The sequence below is a fragment of the Balaenoptera musculus genome, chromosome 4 (assembly GCF_009873245.2).
Source record: "Balaenoptera musculus isolate JJ_BM4_2016_0621 chromosome 4, mBalMus1.pri.v3, whole genome shotgun sequence".
Classification (NCBI taxonomy): Eukaryota; Metazoa; Chordata; class Mammalia; order Artiodactyla; family Balaenopteridae; genus Balaenoptera; species Balaenoptera musculus.
This window is the reverse complement of record NC_045788.1, coordinates 12,520,014-12,544,143: the sequence shown is the minus strand read 5'-3', so window position 1 is coordinate 12,544,143 and position 24,130 is coordinate 12,520,014. Positions and strand designations below refer to the sequence as shown.

The 24,130-nt window shown below is 37.9% G+C and overlaps 1 protein-coding gene across 2 annotated transcripts in view; it reads left to right on the top strand.

The window, feature by feature from the left end:
- Positions 1-24,130, top strand: part of MRPL3 (mitochondrial ribosomal protein L3) — a 42,431-nt gene that overhangs the window by 14,570 nt on the left and 3,731 nt on the right. Inside the window, exons 6-10 of one of the 2 annotated variants that reach the window (XR_005019713.1) lie at positions 1,434-1,494; positions 13,169-13,277; positions 15,031-15,108; positions 16,619-16,696; positions 17,985-18,074. Coding sequence is in view for 1 of the 2 variants with exons in the window: in XM_036850733.1 (XP_036706628.1) it covers positions 1,434-1,494; positions 13,169-13,277; positions 15,031-15,108; positions 16,619-16,696 (326 nt within the window). In the remaining variant the exon portion in view is untranslated. The remainder of the gene's footprint in view (positions 1-1,433; positions 1,495-13,168; positions 13,278-15,030; positions 15,109-16,618; positions 16,697-17,984; positions 18,075-24,130) is intronic. The other variant, XM_036850733.1, reaches the window with a different exon arrangement.

Sequence of the window (24,130 nt, the reverse complement as noted above, 5' to 3'; positions counted from 1 at the left end):
GAACTGTAGTGAATTCTTTGTTTTCCATGAAAGAGGGAGGAACACTTTTGTTTTTAATGTACAGAAGGTTTCACATTTGGAAAAGCCACTCCAAATAAATAAACGAACTTTTAAAATGTGAAGTTCACTGTTTGTAGGCTGGCATTTTATTAAGTGAAGAGTAGACTCTCACTGAGATAGGATAATTTGAGAAAATGTAGCCTGAAACAGGAAAGTGACTGACCATAGCACCTTGTAAAGATCTTAAATGTAAAGATTCTTACTTAAAAATTTCAAAGTATTTTACCTACTCCATGGAATGTCAAAAAGTAAGATTTGGCAGTATGATTATATTGGTTCATATAGTTAATGGCATTTTGATGTCTTTGAACTTCAGAAAAGCTCCCTGATCTCTTGAACTTGAGTTCTCTAACAAGTAGACTGTAGAAGGATGTTTTAAGATTTGATATTTTAATACCTGAACTGAATTTCTTGAAGTAGAATACAATTGCAATAGGCCTTATTAATAGGGGCGGTAGAGTCAGCCTTGATATAAGTTAGAATTGAAGGTATTTTTTGAAGTGCAAGTTTTTCATCTTGAGGTAAAGTACATGGAATTAAACTAACAAGTATAAAAATTAAGTCCACATTAACTTTTGCTGTAGCACAAACCATATGATAATTTTGTGTGTGTGGGTGATAAATGGTCAAATATCAGCAGTTCAGGTCATTCAACCTCGTAGAAATTCGGTCACTTTTTAATCTCCCCTATTTTTTCTTAAATGAAGGTTTTTCTCTGCCCATATAAATCCACGTTGGGTCCTACCTTAAAGGACACTAAACCTACAGCACTTTACTCCCTGTTTTAAACAAACAAAAATAGCTTTTGATTACATTCTCTACTACATTGGTTCCAGCTTTAAAAAAAAAGTCTTTTACTGGATGATGTTAAAGTTGATTCCTATTTTTGGATAACTTATCTCCAATAGGGAAAAAAAAAAAGACTTGATCCAGCCCCAGTGTTTTTTGAGTCATTCTCTTATTTTTATTTTCCTTATTTGAAATAGGAAATACATCTTAACATATTGTTATTCACAGAAACAACCAAGAATCTCATGTATTTATCAGCAGGAACAGTGTTGTCACAGGAGTTGCCTGTTTCAGCCAGTATCACGTTGGCCTCTGTGAAGGCACAAGCGCGCCAGTGGCCGTGGGCTGTTGGCCACTCCAGCACCATGTGCCCCATACTTCAGCCTACATGCAGTCCATTAAAATACATTTGTTGAGCAGTTTTATTATTTTATTGTTGACATTGCTAATAATTAAAATTGCGGAAGAGACTCTCCTGACATTTTGAAATCTGATAGCTAGAAGGCTTCCTGTATGTAGTTTATGTTTAATGAAGTTATTTTTGGGCTGATTTCATACTGATTTTTTGTTTTCTTTTCATAAAGGCACTCCTCTTTATGCTGCTCACTTTCGCCCAGGACAGTATGTGGATGTCACGGCCAAAACGTAGGTCCACGTAACAGGTTTTTTCCTTTTGTTTTCCTTGTATATTAAAAAACAGCAGAGTGAGTGAAAGAAGTGCAGCCTTTCAAAGTCAGTGAATAAAGGATAAGTAACCATTATTCTCATTCATAACTCTAATCCTTAATGTTACTTATGGTACTGGTTTTTAAATTGCACCGAATTAGTTGTATGTGAAGAGTTCACTTTGGGTTACAGCTTTTAAACTGAGATGTGTGCTTCTTGAGATGGGATTAAGAGAAAGGTCCATTACTGAGTTCCTTGTGGGCTGGGCCCACATCTGTTTGAAGACCAAAGGCAGCATACGGTTTGTTGGTGAAAGATACAGGAAGCAGTTAAATTACAGACATCTTGCACTATTTGCGATAGTTGTGCTTAAGGTTCCCCTAAGGTAACTAACTGTAAAGCATTTTTGGAACTGTGTTAAAATCCTATCATGAACTGAAAGAAGAAATAGGATTACACCTTAGGCATCTTCAACAGCATGGCATCATCTCTTGGCACTAGAAGAGACCTCTTCCACAAAAGCAAAATATTTTGTTATGTGTAAACAAGGGTTCAAATTTGGTAGAAATTAACACTTAATTTTCACTCTAACAGAAATGCTGACTTTGAATCATACTTATGTTGGGTGGTGGTGTTTGGGGTACTGTAGTTTTTTTTTAATATCTTACCGTCTGTTAAGATAAGCCCAGTACTGGCTAGGTAATCTCCAGGAAACATTTAGATCTTATAGAAGTAGTTTTTCAAAAATCAGCTGAGGTTATCTCACTATGGAATGAAGTCACCAAGCCTTTAAATATGTTTATATAGAAATTGTTCAGGGACTTCCCTGGTGGCTCAGTGGTTAAGAATCCACCTGCCAATTCAGGGGATACAGGTTAGAGCCCTGGTCCGGGAAGATCCCATATGCTATGGAGCAGCTAAGCCCGTGCGCCGCAACTACTGAGCCTGTGCTTTAGAGCCCACGAGCCACAACTACTAAGCCTGCGTGCCACAACTACTGAAGCCCGCGCACCTAGAGCCCATGCTCCGCCACAAGAGAAGGCACTGCAGTGAGAAGCCCACGCACCACGATGAAGAGCAGCCCCCGCTCGCTGCAACTAGAGAAAGTCGGCATGTAGCAATGAAGACCCAACTCAGCCAAAAATAAAAATTAAAAAAAATAGAAATAAATTGTTCAGTATCAGTTGTTAGAATCCACATGATCTAGGCTAAGCTTAACTCCAGATATCAGCTCTTGTCTATGTGGCTTGCAGGATCTTAGTTCCCCAACCAGAGATCAAACCCTGGCCCACGGCAGTGAGAGTGCCCATTCCTAACCACTGGACCGCCAGGCAATTTCCCAGCTCTTGTCCATTCTTGTTTCTTGTTCTATCAACATAGATGGTAGTTTCACTGATTTATGTGCCTCAGTTTTCTTTTTGGAATATTCTGACTGAGAACCCTTTGAAAATGAACAGTGGCCCACTGGTTCTCTGGGTTAACCTTAGAATCACAGTGACTGAGACAGAGCAGCTTCTTATATCCAAGGAAACCAGATAAATCCATCATCAGTTTCCTAAACGCGGTCAGATATTTCTTCACTTCCACATTATTACTGCCTACTTTTAAATACGGGCCATTGCACACAGGTCCTAGGGGCCTTAACTTTTGATTAGCTATTTAGAAGTGGAGTGGGCTAGGTTGGCGGTGGAGTAGAGGAGAGTGGGGCCTATTTAAAGAGACTGTGAACCTTCCTCTTTTTCTCCCTGCTTCCTGCTTGTTGCAAACTCATTCCTACTTGCTGGGGCATCTGGAATTACTGGTCTTTTGGTAACGTTTGTCCTGCCTGCCCTTGTGAAGAAGTCAAAATATCGGAGCTGTAAAGCTTTGGTTTGAGTAAGTGGGGAGATGTGTGTGTTGTGAATCAGATGGTTTTACTTTTTAAATTCCTGAATTATTACGTATAATAAAATGCCTCACGGTAATTTGTTAATTTACACATGGTTAATAATGTGTGCATTCCATTACATATTTTACAGGATAAATGAGATATTCAGGAAACCCTGCAAAGTCAGATTCCTTTGTTAGCAGATGCTCTGGGGCAGTGTTTGTGACTAGCTTGGGTTGGAGCCTAGCCTTTCAGTGCCTATGTTCACTAGATGCTTTCATTTCATATGCTACTGTTGGGTTTCCTTGGCTTCCTAAAAGCTATTTTTAAAACTTCAGGCTTCTCCTTGTGAGTGTAAAGTAGAAGCAGAGTGTGTTGGTTTTGTTTTGTGTTTTAAGATCGTGTACCTAGAAGACAAGAGTGTGTACAGCCATGTGCCAGCCTCAGGACTAGATGGCTGATGAGAGCTGGGGGAGTAACTAACCCTGGGATTTAGAGTAGTTGACATTCAACTCTGGAAAAGGGGCACCTGCATTTGAGAAAACCCTCATTGTTGTGTGGGCTGCAGTACCGTCTTCTGTTTGACTTTGTGTAGCATGTGCACTGTACTCTGGTGTGCGTACCTTTTCGGGGTATTTCCTGAGATCAAAATGAAACAGACTTTGACCTTTCACTAAATGTTGCCAATGGCTACAGCTCTTGGAGCTGGCATGTTATTATGGCCTCAGGATGCTTGTAAGTGCTTGCGAATTTACAGAGCTCTGTCCTCATGTGGAGATGTTTTGGATTCCTCCTGGGTGCAGGCTTAGGTCTCAGCTACACCCAGTCCTGGTGGAAGCTGTCTCTTTGCCGTTGACTTTCCTGTGCATGTGTACGTGCACGCACACATGAATTTGCTTGCTTTTCTTTTTCCTTTTTAAATTCTTCTACATCCTTTCCCTGATGCTTCTCATTTTTTGGACAGTTCACCCCGCTTGGAGTTTTAGCCCTCGCAGCCAGTGAGAATGTTTTTTTTCCTTGTTGACTGTAAATGGAACCATTATCTTTTGGACATAGGCTCTGAGTCCTTGCAGTCTCTTGCTATGGCTCACTTACAGCCAGAGATTTTCTACCTTGTCCTCCATTTTCAGCCCCTGTTTTAAAATTTTGAAACTTCTGGGCTCCATTGTCTTCATTATTAATCCTGTTACAGGTGCAAACACTAGAGAAAAAATGGTGCAGTGACATGGTTAGGTCAGATGAGGGACATGGGTTCACAGCCTGGAGCATCATTTCCCACACTTGAGTGGGCTTCACAATCTCCCCTACCTCCACTCCCCCACCAATCTTCAGATTCATTAGATCTGGGGTAGTACCTGAGAATTTGCATTTCTAACAAGTTCCCAGGTTATGTGGATGCTGCTAGCCCAGGGACCACACTCTGAGAATCACTGGACTGGAGAACAGTCAGGAGCTCACCGGCGGACCTTCTTTTCCTGCTGCTCCTTTACCCAGCACAGAATCCCAGTGCCTGCCTTTTCTCAGCTCTACTCAAATTATAACATATGAACATCTGTTTTAAAGCAGGCAAGTCTAATTAATCCAGTTTCAAATAACATCGTCAGTAAAATCAGGCCTTTGTATTACCCACATTTCAGTTCGCGTGAAACTGAAAACTGGTCTCCTCAGTAACTGGCTTCATCATCTCCTTTCCATTAGAGATTAATTTGAGACTTTTTTCTTAATTGAAATTGTTCATTTTTCTCACGTTGTAATAGTGATATTTAATGGTTAAATCTATACTTATATTTCAAGTTTTTTACCTTATACCTTCAATTTTAATTGCTGGATTAAATATACTTCAGAAATAACTAACTAAATAAGAAAAATTAAAATGGAAAAGTACTAATTTAAGAAAATACAGTGTTAATAGAATCTTTCTACTTCAAGAATGAAATTGTCTGCAGACATTTTCTTTTTAGTGACCAGTAACCAACAGTAGCAGCCTCTTGAAGGCTTCCTTAAATTTTTAAAATGTTCCTCTTTTAATGATTGCATTGGGAAATCTGCTTACACTGAAAGTTACATTGTATTTACCTGTGCTGAATTTGGATATAATTTTCTATATAAATAAGTAAATTTACCATTGTTGTGTTGGAGTGTGAGGTGAATATATATTTAATAGAGTTCTTTTTAATTTTTACTTTTAAACCAGAAATAGTTTTTCATCTAAAAGGTCTTAGTATACAAATTTAGATTATATGGGAAAGATCTTTACATCTAATATATAAAACCATTCTAGCAGAATAATTTTTCACAGTTTTAATTAGGCTATAAATAGGTAATAAGGCCCAGTCTTTGAAATATGTCAGTTTTATGTAATTTATTCTAAATAAAATTTAAAGTCTAGCACATATATTGATGCGTTCCCCACACCACCACCACTACCCACTTCCTGTACTAGGACCCTTTTAAAGATTATATTCTTGTTCTGTAATTATATTCCACCATAACTTCTAATAGATGATGGGTTTGGGGGCCTAACATTTTCCCTTTCTTTCTCAGTTTTGAGGAGGAAACCTCTCTAGATAATATATAAAGAGTGGGTGAGATAAAGTATGACTGTTGATTCCACCCTCAACATAGGATGTTTAGTCCATTGTTTTCTGTTGAATCCTAGCAGTGCTTATTTTAACTTGTAGAGTTTTTCTTTTTTTAAGGAAAGAAATCAGAAAAGAATTAAAGTAAGATAAAAATAAAACTGTAAAAATGCATTCTGCAGTGTTTAGGAGAAAATGTTAGGTCTCTGTCTCAGAGGACTTGAAGGACACAGGTGGTGATGCATCTATAACGGTGGGCATGGGGGCACTTTCCTGCCAGGTGTCTTACTGAACTTTGAATTCATGACAGTGGCAAGCCTGAAGTAATTTCTTGAATCCCAGATTGAAATCAGAAAACAGCTCATTCAGCTACTTCTTTCTGAGTGAAAGATAATCTAAAACTCTGTCTACGAGTCTGGGCTAATGAAAACAACCCATATATTTTCAGGCACAGTCATATTACTTTAATAGCAATTTCTGGCATAATCTTACTATTTTTGAAGTTAACAGTGCCCTTTAAATTCTCATTACCCTTTGGCCTCAAAATAGAAAAATAGGCCCTTACTTTGATAATGTTATCCCTGGTAGTAAAAATGAAAGCAGCTGGGGAGAGTTAATTTGGGTTCTTTCATTAAAATATCAAAATGTGCACAGAAATATTGTCCATCATAGCCTTAAGGTGATTAAAAAGCCAGGTAGGTTCTTAACAAAGCAAAGACTCTTCGGGCTGTGTGAGCAGTCCTGCACACTGTTCAGAGAAGGGTGCCTGCACATGGTCAGAAGCCTTCCCCACTAGCTTGTTATTCTGACTGGTGGGTGTTTGCTGGGAACTCGGAGGGAAAGCAAGGTGGATGCTGCCTTCAGGGAACAATTGCTCTCCAGCCCTGCACATTTGCAATTTTATTTCATTTTTAATAAGTTACTTTATTTACTAGTTATGCAAAGCAGTAAATTTTTAAGCATACTAGTGAAACAGTTTTCAAAATGAGTAAACTATAGAGGGAAATAGTCTCTGTAAAAAATAATCCTTCTTCAGTCAAAGTGAGTGTCTCATCAGAGGTGGTCTAGGGAGTGGCTGAAAGCATGGATCTGTTTCTCCGCAGCTCTGTGACCTAAACAGCTTCCTTAACCTCTCAGTCGCCTCATCTTTAACATGAGACTAATTACAGCACCTACCTCATAGCCATGTTGTAAAGACTGAATGAGATAATGCACAGAAGGCTCTTAGCTCAAGTTCTGGGACATAGTGAATGCTCAGAAGTATTGGCTGCTATCGCTATTGCTGATATTACTGTTTTTTCATTTGTTTCAAAATTTTAAAGGAAAAATCTGTTTTCCTCAATAGGAAATATCTTTTTAACTGAATTAACAACATTAAGTCATTAGGAATTAGACTGTGGTATTTTCTAATACATCAAATTATTGCCTCTTACTTTAGACTGTTTTGTATAGCAAAGTAGTAGCTTTACAAAGCACTCTAGGTAATTTTAAGAGTACATAATACCTGCTACATCTAGAATTTACAGTGTAATGAGGATGCCCTTGAAATAACTCCATGCTTCTCTGATATGCTACTTTATTTTTGCTTTACTCTATTTTTCAAGAGGCAGTATGACCTGGGTTAAAAGTATGACCAGATACTTTCATTTACCAGGCATTTGACCTTGGGCAAGTGGCTTAACCTCTCTGGATGTAGATTTCATTATCTTTAACATAAGGGTTTGGGAGTAAATGGTTTCTAAGGTTCCTTTTTTTTTTTTTAAATGTGGGTTTTTGTTTTTTTAAGTATAGTTGATTTACAATATCGTGTTAGTTTCAGGTGTACAGCAAAGTGATTGAGTTACACATTACATATCCTTTATCATGTTCTTTTCCATTATGGTTTATTACAGGATATTGAATATAGTTCCCTGAGCTATACAGTAGGTCCTTGTTGGTTATTTATTTTATATTTAGTAGTTTGTATCTGCTAATCCCAAACCCCCAATTTATCCCTCCCCACCCTTTTCCCCTCTGGTAACCATAAATTTGTGTTCTATGTCTGTGAGTCTGTTTCTGTTTCGTAAATGTTCACTTGTATCATTTCTTTTTTAGATTCCACATATTCTAAGTTTCCTTTCAATTCTAAAAATCTGTTTCCAAAAAATAATCCCTCAGTTTTCCAAGTGGCATAACTCACTGTTTTCTATATTAATGAAGAAGTAATACTCAGAAAACTGTTGTGTCTTTTCATGATATTGCAGAATTATTTGAGTTTTTGAGTTTTCTTCTTTGAGAAGAGCAGACTGAACTCAGGACAGCAAACGTGGTGTTCTGGGTTTACTTAGAACAGCTGGAAAATGCTCCCTTCTGTAAGAGGACTCACAGGAATCACTGCACATTTGGCTCTTTGTACTGTTGAATGAGCTAGATTTGATGTCAGAAAGCTGTAAGCGGTGCACTCTTAGCAGTCAGTTGTTGATAAAAATATTCCCAGATATTGATGGGAGCTTTATAGTTTTTAGACATAAACAGAATACCTGCAGTTCAGGTCATGCTGTCACAAATTCATCCTGGAGAGTAACAGCCATACAGATCTTCCATGCCAGCTTTTAACTGTATGTGATGGGACACAGAGCAACTGGAAGATTCCACCATGACTTACCTGTGTGCTCAGGAGCTGTTTTATATCACTGATGGAATAGGTTTAGACAACAACACTGAGTTGAGTAGAAATTGACTCCCAGCATTTACAGGGATCTTCAGTGGCAAGGGCAAAACTCAGTGATGGGAATTTTGGAGGAATTTCCCTGAGGACTCAGAATGGATGGACTAGAGAGCACTCCTCACCTCATGGACATTTTGTTTTACCCCATATACAAGTGTATCCAGAACCATGCAGTCAAAGGCAGTTTCCCACAAAGTGGGGAAATACATGATGGGTTTGTATTAAAACCTGTGTGTCTGCTGGTAGACATTTAGGCATTTGTCAATGTGACAGGGAAATGAAATTCATAGTAGTATTCTCTAGAGATTTATAGAATGCAGTTGGAAACACTAAATTATGCATTCTCTTCTGCAAGATTCTTACAGTCAAACCTTTAAGCCCCTCCTCACCTTTTCTTAATATAATCTTCATAAACTTTTGTAAAAGACAAGCCCATTATACAGCATTTGGAAACTACAGGACAAAATAAAGGAAATAATCATCTCTCTTCCTAAGACACAGTTATAGCCAGTAACAAAATTACTCTGAGTTCTCTAGGTAGGGCACTAGGGTTAGATGCTGCACAATCCCTGCACTTCATGAACTTAAAGTATAGTAAGGAAATACACCCAGAAACATGGGCAATAAAGTCTAAATTTAAATCGCATCTCTGAGATTTTTTGATGAAGTTTTGGTTTTAGCAAGTACGAATGCTCTAAATAAAATAAATTTTTTATGTTTTCCTAATTTTCAGATATGTTTCACTAAATTTGGAACTTCTAACATTGTGTTATTAGCTGATTTGAATTTTCCTTTATTTGGTTTTTTCTGCTGTCATTAAAAACTGCAGCAGAAAAGGGGTGGGAGACATAAAGTATGTTATGTGTTTTATATCCTATTTAGTAAAGTGAAGGTATTATTTTATGTGACCTGTGAAAATCTTATGTTTGAATTCTGCACGGGTTTGCTAAGTGTAGATTCGTTCATATCTTGCTCTTGTTTTCGTTTTTCTTCTCCAGTTGGGCGACAACTGAGAGAAACAACAGAATAGACACCTGTGCCCCCTCCGTGGAGCAACAGGTGCCCTCTGTTCTCCGTAGTCTCAATTCAGCCAGTGATTTGTCACATCATGTGTGTCTTACCCTTTTGTTTAAAGGTTATTTATTGAAGAGGCTCCTGTTGTACACAGTATAACAACATGATGTGTTCTAGAACTAGATTGAAAAACAGTCTGTAATTGGCTGACAGTAATTAGCACTTTCAGGATACCACTTTGATTTTGTAATCGTTTGCTGGTAAAATGAGCTAAATTATCTCCTGTAATTTACCTGGAGTGTCTTTTACTGGTGCACACATGCATGCTCTCTCTTTAAGCAGGAGATGAATCAGTTTGAGAACTCAGAAGTTACCAACAAACTTTCTACAAAGAATGACCACTGTTAGAATGCCATATTTTGAAAACATGCTCATTTTAGATTTGGCATTGCCAGTCCGTTCCCTTGTTTTCTTTAAAGTGTTATTTGCCAGGGCTTCCCTGGTGGTGCAGTGGTTAAGAATACACCTGCCAATGAAGGGGACATGGGTTCGAGCCCTGATCTGGGAAGATCCCACATGCTGCGGAGCAACTAAGCCCATGCACCACAACTACTGAGCCTGTGCTGTAGAGCAACTGAAGCCTGCGCACCTAGAGCCCATGCTCTGCAACAAGAGAAGCCACCACAATGAGAAGCCTATGCACCACTACGAAGAGTAGCCCCCACTCGCCACAACTAGAGAAAGCCCGCATGCAGCAATGAAGACCCAGTGCAGCCAAAAATAAAATAAATGAAATAAATAAATTTATAAAAAATTTTAAAAAATGTTATTTGCCAAACAATATCGTAAGTTCAAATGACTCTTTAGTTACTTCTTTAAATTGCAAAGCATTTATTTTTCAAATATCAATATATTCTAAAATTCAGCGTTAAGTAGAAATATTTGTTAAGTTTCTGAAGCCAAATTTCAGTAAAATATTTGATTATCATAGTTTCCCTTCTTAGATGTTAACCTTGCAAAGTTTATAGTGACTTTTCAATGAATATATGTTAAATTTCTGTTTTAGCTCTTTGATCAAGCATAAACATTATTTTGAGTTTTGGAGGCAAAAAAAGAATTATGTACAGGCACGCCTTGGAGATACTGCAGTTTGGTTCCAGACAACGGCAGTAAAGCGAGTCAAGCTTTTGGTTTCCTAGTGCATATAGAAGTTATGTTTACACTGTACTGTAGCCTGTACAATAGCATTATGTCTAAAAAAACAATGTATGTGCCTTAGTTTCAAAATACTTCATGGCTTAAAAATGAACGAAATATAATGCCATTTTCAGCGACATGGATGGACCTAGAGATTGTCATACAGAGTGAAGTAAGTCAGAAAGAGAAAGACATGTATCGTATAATATCACTTATATGTGGAATCTAGAAAAATGGTACAGATGAACTTGTTTGCAAAGTAGAAATAGAGTCACAGATGTAGAAAACAAACTTGCGGTTACCAAGGTGGGGGAAGGGTAGGGTGGGATGAATTGGGAGATTAGGACTGACATATACACTACTATATATAAAGTAGATAACTAATAAGAACCTACTGTATAGCACAGGGAACTCTACTCAATGCTCTGTGGTGACCTAAATGGGAAGGAAATTTTAAAAAGAGTGGATATATGTATATGTATATCTGATTTACTTTGCTGTACAGCAGAAACTAACACAACATTGTAAAGCAACTATACTCCAATAAAAATTAAAAAAAAAAAAAACTTCATGGCCAAAAAGTGCTAATCATTATCTGATCACACAGGGTTGCCACAAACCTTTCAAATTGTAAAAAACACAGTATCTGCGGAGCATAATAAAACAAGGTGTGCTGGTCAGTGTACTCCATAAGTGATGTGTTCAATTGATTAATGTGAAAAAAGCTACATTTAAATTATTCATATACAAATAACTTTTGACATGTGATATGATATTATTTGACTGTTCTATACATATTCATATTATTTTTATGCTGGTTTCTTGATTTATCTAAAACAAACCATCTTAGTCATGTGGGCTTACTTCAATCCATTACTCTCTGATAATTCTGTGTTAAATGCATAGCAAAGTCCTTGTGGAAATAACGTAGTTTTCAAAATCTTTTGTGATTGGTCCTTTTTGTAAATGTCCTGAACTGGGCACTATTTATTTAATAATAGCTAGCTTTATTAAATTAAGGGAACACAACATGAAAAATATGTTGATATATTATCTAATGAAAGGTGGAAAAAGTGTTCATATTAAGAGTCTATAAAAAGAAGCCTGGTAGAGTCTTACAATTCATTCTAGCCCTTTCCTTGTATCATTTGTCCCGATATATTTGACAGAGATAAACTCTAATACTGCTTGAACCTTAGTGTTGTGTCTACCTACATTGCATAATGTTTCTCTAGTTAGCAGAATTTGAAAATAGAATGGTTTTGTTTAAAAATTGAAATATTAGATTTTTTCTCTGATTTTATTTCTCCATTGGCTTCTGATTCAAACCTTGAAACCAAGATCCATCTTCTAAACTTGTTCAGCATTTAGAGCATTATTACTGTTTTATTTCGTGTTCTATTGTATACTGCTGCCTAGCACATTACCCTAAAATACAACAGCCTAAAACAACAAACATTTATTACCTCACAGTTTCTGTGGTCATAACTCCCAGTACAGCTTAGCTGGGTGCCTCTGGCTCAGGGTCTCTCACGAAGCTGCAGCCGAGGCAACAGTCAAGGCTGTGGTCATCTCAGGGTTCAACTTGGGAAGAAGTGTCTACAAGCTCATTAACATGGCCACTGGCGAGCGTCAGGTCCACAGTTGTTGGCTAGAGAGGTCCTTGCTGCATAACTCTCCATAGGATAGCAGCTGGCTTCCTTCAGAACCGAGAGTGCAGAGATGGAAGCCAGTGTCTTTGTAACCAAGAGTCAGAGGTGACGGCTCATCTCTTCTGCCGTAGTTTATTCCTTAAGAGGTGAGTTGCTAGGTCCACACAGACTCAAGGGGAGGTGATTGATCACACAGGGGCATGTGTACCAGAAGGTGAGTTTTTTCAGGGGTTTTTGTTTGTTTGTTTTTTTTGTTTTTAATTTTTATTGGAGTATAGTTGCTTTACAGGAGGTGGGGGTCTTAATGGTGGCCTGCTGCATTGCTTACAAGTACTTTGAATTTATAAAATGTCCCACTTTTACTGTGTTGTTTCATAGGATTAGGAAGATAGAACTGCTTAGCTTGCTGTTGTCTCACAATCTTGAACTAATCATTTTATGTAGAATGAGACTCCAGGAAGGGGTGCAAACCAGGACAGAGATAAAGGCATGTTCATTTGTAGTTTTGCTTGTATGGCCTTTTCTAGTTATTTGGATAAGGAACTTTGCTAAAAACTCTAAGGTACTATCAAAGTATACAGTTGGGGGTATTTTATCCTCTGTTCATTATGTAAATTCTAATGCCTATCTTGTTCAGTATTGGTAAAGGTTTCCAAGGTGTCATGAAGAGATGGGGATTTAAAGGCCAGCCAGCTACTCATGGTCAAACAAAAACCCACAGAAGGCCTGGAGCTATTTCAACTGGTGTAAGTATAACTTAGTGATCTTCTTTTTAGTACTAAAGATTCAGCTTTTGTGTATATGGTGCCTTAGTCTGTCGTTGGGATCAAGTCACATTATTTGAATCTTACTCCAGGTGGGTCCTAATAAAAGTCACACATTTATGAGTCCTGGCCTTACTTACTTTCCAGAGCCAGACTTGAATCATTTGGTTATATCCTACACACTTACGGCCAGTGTTCTCAGTACTTGTCTGCCTACTTTCTTTCCCATCTCTGTCTCCCATCCTACACTCTGATGTGAGCTGCCAAGTGATCAGGGATCAGAATGCCCTGCCATCTGCCCTCACTGGTTCCTTCACAGATTTGTTTTTGCCTTAGAGGAGACCGTTGGGAAAAGTTGTCAAGGACAGTATAATGATGAAGGGGAAAGTAATAGAGAAAAAATGGAGAAATAGACAATAAGAGCATAGGAAGGAGAGAAGGAGTTTTGTACTGCGAATTTAGTCCTACTGAATATCTCTCCCAGAGGTGTACCATAAAGAGCCTGGGGGAGTCTTTCTCTTGGGTGGGAAGAGTATGGAAGGGCTTAGGAGTGGCAGGAGTGGCAGGAGTGGCAGGAGTGGCACTTAACTAGATACACTTTTTTTTTTTTTTTTTTTTTTAATTTATTTTTGGCTGTGTTGGGTCCTTGTCCCTGTGCGAGGGCCCCCTCCAGTTGTGGCAAGCGGGGGCCACTCTTCATCGCGGTGCGCGGGCCTCCCACTGTCACGGCCTCCCCCGCTGCGGAGCACATGCTCCAGACGCGCAGGCTCAGCAATCGTGGCTCACGGGCCCAGTCGCTCCACGGCATGTGGGATCCTCCCAGACCAGGGCTCGAACCCGCGTCCCCCGCATTGGCAGGCAGACTCCCAACCACTGCGCCACCAGGGAAGCCCTAGATATACTTTTTTGTTACACTTTTTACTTTGGAACCATGTTAATGTTTTACAAATTCAAAGTAAAATAAAAATGGGGGTGATCCATAATGGAATATAATTAGGAAATGAACATAACTATTTAAATTAGTAACAGAACCTCACTAAAGTGGGGGACTAGAGTGGACTAATAACTCAAGTAACTTGTGAACACATAGTTGTTGGCTGTATACCTGGAGTCTAAATTTAAAATGTACTGTGTGCAAGTGTTGAGTTCTAATTATGTTTTTTTAGTAGTATTAGTTAGCCATTCTGAGATAATTTTCTGTGAATTATAGGATTGACCAGATAAGTGAATATATTGATAATGGAAGCCAAGTTTCTCACTATTGGAGGTAACTAACTCTCTCCTTTAGTCACTCTGCAGAAGGATAGTAACATCAAAAGCCAGGGTGGGAGAGTAGGACCATTCCAGCAGCTGCGGACTGGATGGAGTCCAAGTCAGTTAATACGGAAGATTTGTGAAAACAGGCCAGGCAGTCCATTTTTTCTTTGAATGGTGGTGTGACATGTTTTTATGTCCTTCTCAGCCATTATGGGCTCAGTTGCTGCTCTCTTGTTACTGAACTTTTCTCCTAAATATGTTCTTAGTCTATATTTTTTTGTTCTAATCTAATTTAGAAAGGGAATTCTCTAGGGGTAAATGTGACTAAATCCATGTTTAGTTCTTTACTGGGGGCTAGCAAAATGGGGGAAAAAATAAAACATTTTAATGACATATCTTATTTGCATTTTGGTTTGATCGGTACTGTTTGAAATTGAGAGTACTACTTAAAAGTGCTACTTTTGGTTCTCTCCTTTAGGATGTTGCCAGAGTCTGGCCTGGAACTAAAATGCCTGGACAATTGGGGAACATAGATAGGACAGCATTTGGACTGAAAGTAAGTTTCTGGAGTGGCTTTTCATAGGAATGGTTAAATTAGTGCCTATAGGCAAATGCACCAGCATACATATTTAACATGTGTTGGCGTATGGTGGTTCTAATAGGTTTTACAATTATTGAGGGGTGGGGGATACGTGAACTCTGTGTGTGTGTGTGTGTGTGTTGGAGTTGTCATATATGTTCATTTAACATGCAAGCCATGGAAAATGCACTCATTAAAAAGAAAAAGTTAATTGTCTACTATTTGACCTGAAAGATTTCCATAAAGTGTTGTTGCATGAAAAAATAGAGATTCAGAGCATTATGTATAATACTCTTATAAAAGAGTAAACAGAAACTCCCTACATATATATGTCACCATGCCATGTAAGCACAGAGAAGAGTAGATGGTTATATATCAGATTGCTTTCGATTAAATGTCAAATGTGTGGGTGAATGTGGGTGAGGAAGAGGAGAGAGGAAGACAAAGTAGGAGACAATCAAAATAGGAAAATAGAGTACTAAAAAAGCATTGTGGTATACTTCCATTTTTGTAAAATAATTATATATTTAAAAGGGGCAGAGAGTTAAATTCACTCTCTGCTAACTTGAGGAATATATGTAATATCTAAGTGAAAATGAGTTGTACATAATAGGTGCCATATAATTATACTTTCATTAAAACGACTAATCTGTATATATGTATGAAAAGTGTAGAAAGTACAAAAAAGAAAATAGGCCATTCAAAAGAACAACCCCCAAAGACAACCACTGGTAACATTTTGGTGCATATTCTTTCATTCTCTATTCTAGATATATTTTATTTATAAATTTTAACCAGCAGAAGTTTTTAAATTTTATGTAATCTAAGATTTTTTTTTCCCCTCTCTGTTACATTTATACTTGCCACAGACAACTATATTTGTATCTGACTTTGTGCATTTTCTTTTCATGTATGCATATGTGTGACAGGAGAGAGATTTCAGTTTCCCTAGTATTTAACATTTAGCCATGAGGTATGGGTCAAACTTGATTTTACCCCCAAATACTTTCTCAGTACCATTTCTTGACTGTTCTCTCATTTGTGTAAATGTTTTTCCCACATGAAGATCTGTTTGAAGGCCATCTGCTCAGCACACTTTTTAAAAAAATTAGACCCAGAGAGGTTGCGGCTTCCCAGTTTCTAGTTGCAGCAAGCTCATGTTAACTAAGAATAAAATAAAATTGAATTTTCATTTGTTATTCTTAATGGTGCCAGAAGAATATTGAAATATCCAAGTAGTCTTGATCGTTCAGTCACATTTATACTTAAAATGAGAGTTTTCTACCACTTACATGAGACATATCTGTTGTAGTATTGCAGTACAAGTCATCCATAGGATTTGAAATTTTTATTCTCATTCAATATTTTGAGGTGCTAACATGATTATTTCTTTACAGGCTACTTATAGCCTCAGCTTTTGTTTGTACTGATATAAGTATATTCTCATATTTTTGACTCTTAAGGTTTGATTTTATTTCCACTTTAGGTGTGGAGAATAAACACAAAGCACAATATAATCTATGTAAATGGCTCTGTACCTGGACACAAAAATTGCTTAGTAAAGGTATGTATAACTGTCTTTATGTCTTTATTTTCCCTTGTTCAGAGATGTGGATGTGTGCCATAAGTTCTCCTCTCACCCATAAATGTGTCTTGAAAATAAGTAGCTGTTTCTCCACATGTTCTTTGCTAATTTTTCTGCTTTTTAGTAGCACCTGAGTGAGAAAATTGCACAAAATAACCTATAGCCTATGTCTCTAAAACCATGAACCTTCACAAAGGGTAGGTCCAGTAAGAGGCACTTTAGAAATACAAAAAGGATATTAGCAAAACTACTTGCAAAAATATCAGTATATCTCTATCCTTCCAAAAAATAACTTTTTCATTTTTTAAGAGTACTTTGACACGGGAACCAGAAGTGTGTGTGGTGGAAATAAAATGAGAATCAACAAGAAAGGTGGTTTGAGGTGGACATTTTAAGGAAAGATTTATTATTATTATTATTATTATTATTATTATTATTACTAGCATTGCTCTGTGTTTTCCTTAAAAATACATTTTTATGTTCAAAACATGAAGAGAAGAAAACATGTTATACAAGATAGACTTGAAAAAACGTTCTTAAGCTCTCAGAGATTTATTTCCATCAAATAAAATACAAAATAAATATTCAACCTGGGATTTAAGTCAACATAATACAAAATGAGATGTCACTTTTGAATTTTGAATCTTCCATTCTGAAAATAAATTTGTAGTTGAAGTGATATCAGCAGTTCCCCAAAATAGATTCTTCATTACTCTTCCAACAATAACAACAAAAATAGGCTGAAACTTAACCCTCAGATTTTTCAAAAAACCTGCCTTTTCTATGTATTCTTTTCATTTCTTAAAGTAGGTTCTGTTACTAGCATAATGTACAATATTTATTTCAGTCTTACAGTAATTAAAATCCCCTTTCTGGAACTCTTCACTTTTTTGACTAGAGTATTCTCAGTTTTTTTTTTAAAGAAAAAATGCATTTGATTAATTCTTGCAAGATTTTTTGGTCTTTTTTTTTTTAAGTTTGCAGTTTTTTAGGTTTAAGTAAGTTTTCAGACCCCCGGTGACCCAAGTCATGTATATAGTGACAGGTACTGGAAGCCAGCAGGTTGTCATTGTGCTTTTCCTAACATTTGGGCTTCATAATTCAGTGTATTCCTACCTCCAGATTTATTACATTGTTATAAATATAACAACCAAATAAAGGAGGAAAAAAAAGAAAATGATCATTTTTCATAATAAATTATACTGGATAGCAGATGAAGTTTTAAACATTGTCAAATCCTCCTTTTCTCCCCATTTGCTGTATACAGTTCTAGGCTGGCTTCCAGCTGAGCCTCACTGTTGCCGTGACTCCTCAGGTTCACCTCAGCATCTTCCTTGACACCAGCAGGGATGAACAGGTGAACTGCCTTGAAAAACTATATGTGCAGGGTTCTGATCTGGTTGTTATAAACAATTTATAATCAACAACACGTATTACTCAGATTTTTCCACCCACTTCAATAAAGATTGCCTCCAAAAACTCAATCCATTTAATGGATGGTGGCTTGCTATCACTGAAGATATTCAGAAGGTACACTGAAGGCAATTCCAAAAGAGGAGTCCAAATACAGTTTGAGAAACTATACCATCAGAGAAATGTCTAGACACTTTGAACTGTTAACACACCAGGTGAATATATTTCCAACAAACAGATTTTGATAAAAGAATTCATCCTGAAAAAAAATATTTGAAATATAGTGCCTTTTAACTGTCTTTTATAACCTTAAATGTCTGTCCCAAACATTAAGGTGTGGGTTTGGGGGAGTTTTTTGTGGGCTTATGTTTTAAATGTCAAAAGTTTGGTAAATCTTCTGAAAACAGTCACCCCACTTTGTCCATTCTTCCCAGTGATCCCACAGCAGGTGAATAAGCCCCTTGCCGTTGGAGGTTGAGGCTTGTCCTGCTGGACAGGCAGCCTCATTGGCATCCACTCACTCCACAGGAGCTTTTGGTTCCATCAGAGTACAGAGCACAGGGCTGCCTGTCATTCATTCTAAAGTTAGTAAGATAGTCTTAGGGATAACCAAACTGTTTAATTAATGTAAGCTTTTTGTTCTTCTTTGGATTCACTAAATGTATTAAGAGAGCCTAAAGAACTGTTATTTACAGCATAGTGTACTGTACTATTTGTGTGTGCTCGTCCCTATGTTCTAATTTATAATTTAAGTTTGTTTTCAGATTTTCCTGTTTTTTGTGTGTGTGTCCTACCTCCAGCTTTCCTAAAAAGTGTTTGAACTGGTTTGCCAATATACATAAATATAAAAAGAATGAGAGGGAGTCCTGAAGGCAGGGAAATAATAAAGCCAGGGATAAGATTCAGTGCACAAAAACATGTACCAGCAAATTTGGGACAAGATGGTGGAGTAGAGGGACCTTGAGCCCACCTTCTCTTATGAGCACACCAAAATCACAACTAACTACTGAACAATCATCAATTAAAGAAAAAGCTGGAGACTACCAAAAAAGATATTCTACATGATATAAAGAAGAAACCACAATGAGATGATAGGAGGGGTGCACTCGTGATGTAATCAAATCCTTTACTACCTGGCGACACAAAAACTGGAGAATGATTATATCACAGAAGTTCTCCCACAGGAGTGAGAGTTCTGAGCCTGACGTCAGTCTCCCCAGCCGGGGGCCTGGCATCAGGAAGAGGAGCTCCCAGAGCATTTGGCTTTGAAGGCCAGTGGGGCTTGATAGCAGGAGCTCCACAGGACTGGGGGAAGCAGAGACCTCACTCTTAAAGGGCACATTCAGAATCTCATGCACCTGGAACCCGGGCAAAAGCAGTAATTTCATAGAAGCCTGTGCCAGACCTACCTGCTGGTCTTGAAGGGTCTCCTGGGAAGGTGGGGGGCAGCTGTGGCTCACCCTGAGGACATAAAAACCAGTGGCAGATATATTAAGGAGTATTCATCTTCATGAACTCTTGCTGGAGGCTGACATCTTGCTTGGGTCATTAGCACCAAAACCTGGCCCCACCCAACAGCCTGTAGGCTCGTGCTGGGACACCTCAAGCAAACAACCAAGTGGGCAGGGACACAGCTGCATCCATCAGCAGACAGGCTGCTTAAAGACTTCCTGAGCCCACAGCCATCTTTGGACACACCCCTTGACACAGCCCTGCCCACCAGAGGGCGAGGAACCAGCTCCACCAACCAGTGGGCTGGCACCAGCCCCTCCTGCCAGGAAGCCTGCACAAGCCTCTAGAGCAGCCCCATCCAGCCAGGGTCAGACACCAGAAGCAAGAAAGCTATGATCACACAGCCTGTGGAACTGGGTCTGCAAACAGACTGGTCCCTGATCCTTCAGTGATGAGAGGGAAGTGTACTGCTGCGACATACAGGACATCCCACTTCTCCAGGGTTGGGAAATGCAATTAACCTGCCACACATAAATATACAAATAGAAATTTGACGGAATGAGGCAGCAGAGGAATATGTTTCAGATGAAGGAACAAGATAAAATCCCTGAAGAACAGCTAAGTGAAGTGGAGGTAGGCAGTGTACTCAAGAAGGAGTTCAGAGTAATGATCGTAAAGATGATCCAGGAATTTGGGAAAAGAATGGATGCACAGAGCAAGAAGTTAGAAGTTTTTAACAAAGAGTCAGAAAATATAAAGAGCAACCAAACAGAGATGAATATAATAGCTGAAATGAAAAATAGAAAGAACCAGTAGCAGAATAAATGAGGCAGAAGAATAGAGCAGTGAACTGGAAGAAATAGTAGTAGAAATCACTGCTGTGTAACAGAATAAAGAAAAAAGAATGAGAAGAAATGAGGACAGTTTAAGAGAACTTTGGGACAACATCAGGAGCACTAACATTCCCATTATAGGGATTCTAGAAAAAGAAGAGAGAGAAAGGGCCTGAGAATATACTTGAAGAGATAATAGCTGAAAACTTACCTAACCTGGGAAAGGAAACAATCACCCAAGTCCAGGAAGCGCAGAGTCCCATAGAGGATTAACCCAAAGAGAAACACACCAAGACACATAGTAATCAAATTGACAATACTTAAAGATAGAGAAAATATTAAAAGCAACAAGGGAAAAGCTATAGATAATGTACAAGGGAACTCCCATAAGATGGTCAGCTGATTTTTGAGCAGAAACTCTGTAGGCCAGAAGGGAATGGCATGATGTATTTAAAGTGATGAAAGGAAAAAATCTACAACCAAGAATACCCAGCAAGGTCCTCATTCAGATTTGATGGAGAAATCAAAAACTTTACAGACAAGCAAAAGATAAAAGAATTCAACACCACCAAACCAGTTTTACAACAAATGCTAAAGGAACTTTTCTAAGGGGAAAAGAAAAGGCTGCAACTAGAAACAAGAAAATTATGAAATGGAAAAGCTCACTGGTAAAGGCAAACATACGATAAAGGTAAATTGTCCACACACAAACTAGTAGGGAGGTTAAAAGACAAAAGTAGTAAAATCATCTGTATCCACAATACGCAGTTAAGGGATACACAAAACAATTAGATGTGAAATATGATATCAGGGACCTCCCTGGTGGTGCAGTGGTTAAGAATCCGCCTGCCAATGCAGGGGACACGGGTTCAAGCCCTGGTCCGGGAAGATCCCACATGCCATGGAGCAACTAAGTCCGTGCACCACAACTACTGAACCTGTGCTCTAGAGCCCACGTGCCACAACTACTGAAGCCCACACACCTAGAACCCATGCTCCACAACAAGAGAAGCCACCACAATGAGAAGCCCACGCACTGCAACAAAGAGTAGCCCTCACTCGCTGCAACTAGAGAAAGCCTGCGCACAGCAACAAAGACCCAGTGCAGCACCCCCAAAAAATTAATTAATTAAAGAAAAAAAGAAGTATATCAAAAACAGTAATTGTGAAGGGAGGAGAGTACAAATGTGGGGTATTTAAAATGCAGTTGAAATGAGATCAGCAACTTAAAACAATCATATATATTTATATTTATATATATGCACACACACTGCTATACTAAAACCTCATAGTAACCACAAACCAAAAATCTATAATACATATACACACAATAAAGAAAAAGGAATCCAAACATAACACAAAGATAGTCATCAAATCACAAGAGCAGAGAACTAAGAAGAAAGGGACAAAAGACCTACAGAAATCTAATAACAAAATGGCAATCAGAACATATATATTGATAATTACCTTAAATGTAAATGGATTAAATGCTCCAATCTGAAGGCATAGACTGGCTAAATGGATACAAAAACTAAACCTGTATACATGCTGTCTACAAGAGACCCACTTCAGATCTAGAGACATACAAACAAAGTAAGGGGATGGAAAAAGGTATTCCATGCAAATGCAAATCAAAAGAAAGCTGGAGTAGGAATACTCATATCAGACAAAATAGACTTTAAAATAAAGACCGTTACAAGAGAGAAGGACACCACATAATGATCAAGGGATCAATCCAAGAAGAGATATAACAATTGTAAATATATATGCACCCAACATAGGAACACCTCAACATATAAGGCAGATGTTAATAGATATAAAAGTAGAAATTGACAGTAATAATAATAAGGGACTTTAATGCCCCACTTACATCAACGGACAGATCGTCCAAACAGAAAATCACTAGGGGAAACACAAGCCTTAAATGATACATTAGACCAGATGGACTCAATTAATAAGTATAGAATCTTCCATCTGAAAGCAGCAGAATACACTCAAGTGCACATGGAACATTCTCCAGGATTGATCATATGTTGGGCCACAAAGCAAGCCTTAGTAAATTTAAGAAGATTGAAATTGTATCAAGCGTCTTTTCAGACCACAACTCTATGAGTTTAGAAGACAACCAGGGAATTCCCTGGCGGTCCAGTGGTTAGGACTCCGTGCTTTCACTGCCGAGGGTGCGTGTTTAATCCCTTGTCAGGGACCTAATATCCCACAAGCCGCCCGATGCAGCCCAAGAAAAAGAAAAGAAAACAGCCACAAGAAAAAAACTGCAAAAAACACAGACACATGGAAGCTAAACAATATGCTACTAAACAACCAATGGGTCACTGAAAAAATCAAAGAGGAAATCAAAAAATACTTAGAAAATCATGAAAACGAAAACACAATGATCCAAAACCTATTGGATACAGCAAAAGCAGTTCTCAGAGGGAAGTCTATAGCAGTACAAGCTTACCTCAGGAAACAAGAAAAATATCAAACAACATAACCTTACACATAAAGCAACTAGAGAAAGAACAATCGAAACCTAAAGTTAGCAGAAAGAGAACTCATGAAGATCAGAGCAGAAATAAATGAAATAGACACTTTAAAAAAAATCAATAGAAAAGATCAATGAAATAAAAGCTGATTCTTTGAAAAGATAAACAAAATTGGTAAACGTTTAGCCAGACTCATCATGGGAAAAAAGGAGAGGGCCCAAATCAGTAAAATCAGAAACGAAAAAGCAGAAGTTACAGCCAATACCACAGAAATACAAAGGATCATAAGAGGCTGCTACAAGCAACTATACAGCCATAAAATGGACAACCTTGAAGACATGGACAAATTCTTAAAAAGGTGTGATCTCTCAAGACTGAACCAGGAAGAAATAGAAAATATGAACAGACCAGTTACCAGTACTGAAATTGAATCAGTAATTCTAAAACTCCCAACAAACAAAAGTCCAGGACCAGATGGCTTCAGGCAAATTCTACCAAACATTTAGAGAAGAGTTAACACCTATCCTTCTGAAATGATTTTAAAAAATTGCAGAGGAAGGAACACTTCTGAACTCATTCTATGAGGCCACCATCACCTTGATACCAAAACCAAAGATATCACAAAAAAAGAAAAGTACAGGCCAATATCACTGACGATCATAGATGCAAAAATCCTCAACAAAATCAAACCAAAAAAAAAAAAAATCTAGCCAGCTGAATCCAACAATACATTAAAAGGATCATACACCATGATCAAGTGAGATTTATCTCAGGGATATAATGAGTTTTCAGTATCTGCAAATCAATTAGTGTGATACACCACATTAACAAGTTGAAGAATAAAACTATATGGTCATCTCAATAGATGCAGAAAAAACTTTTAATAAAATTCAACATCCATTTATGATAAAAAGAAAAAAAAAAAAAAAAACTCCAGAAAGTGTGCATAGAGGGAACCTACCTCAGTATAATAAAGGCCATATGTGACGAGCCCACAGCTAACATCATAATCAACAGCAAAAAGTTGAAAGCATTTCCTCTAAGATCAGGCACAAGACAAATGCCCACTTTTGCCACTTTTATTCAACATAGTTTTGTAACTCCTAGCCACAGCAATCAGAGAAGAAAAAGAAATAAAAGGAATCCAGATTAGAAAAGAAGTAATTAAATTGTCACTTTTTGCAGATGACGTGATACTATACATAGAAAATCCTGAAGATGCTATCAGA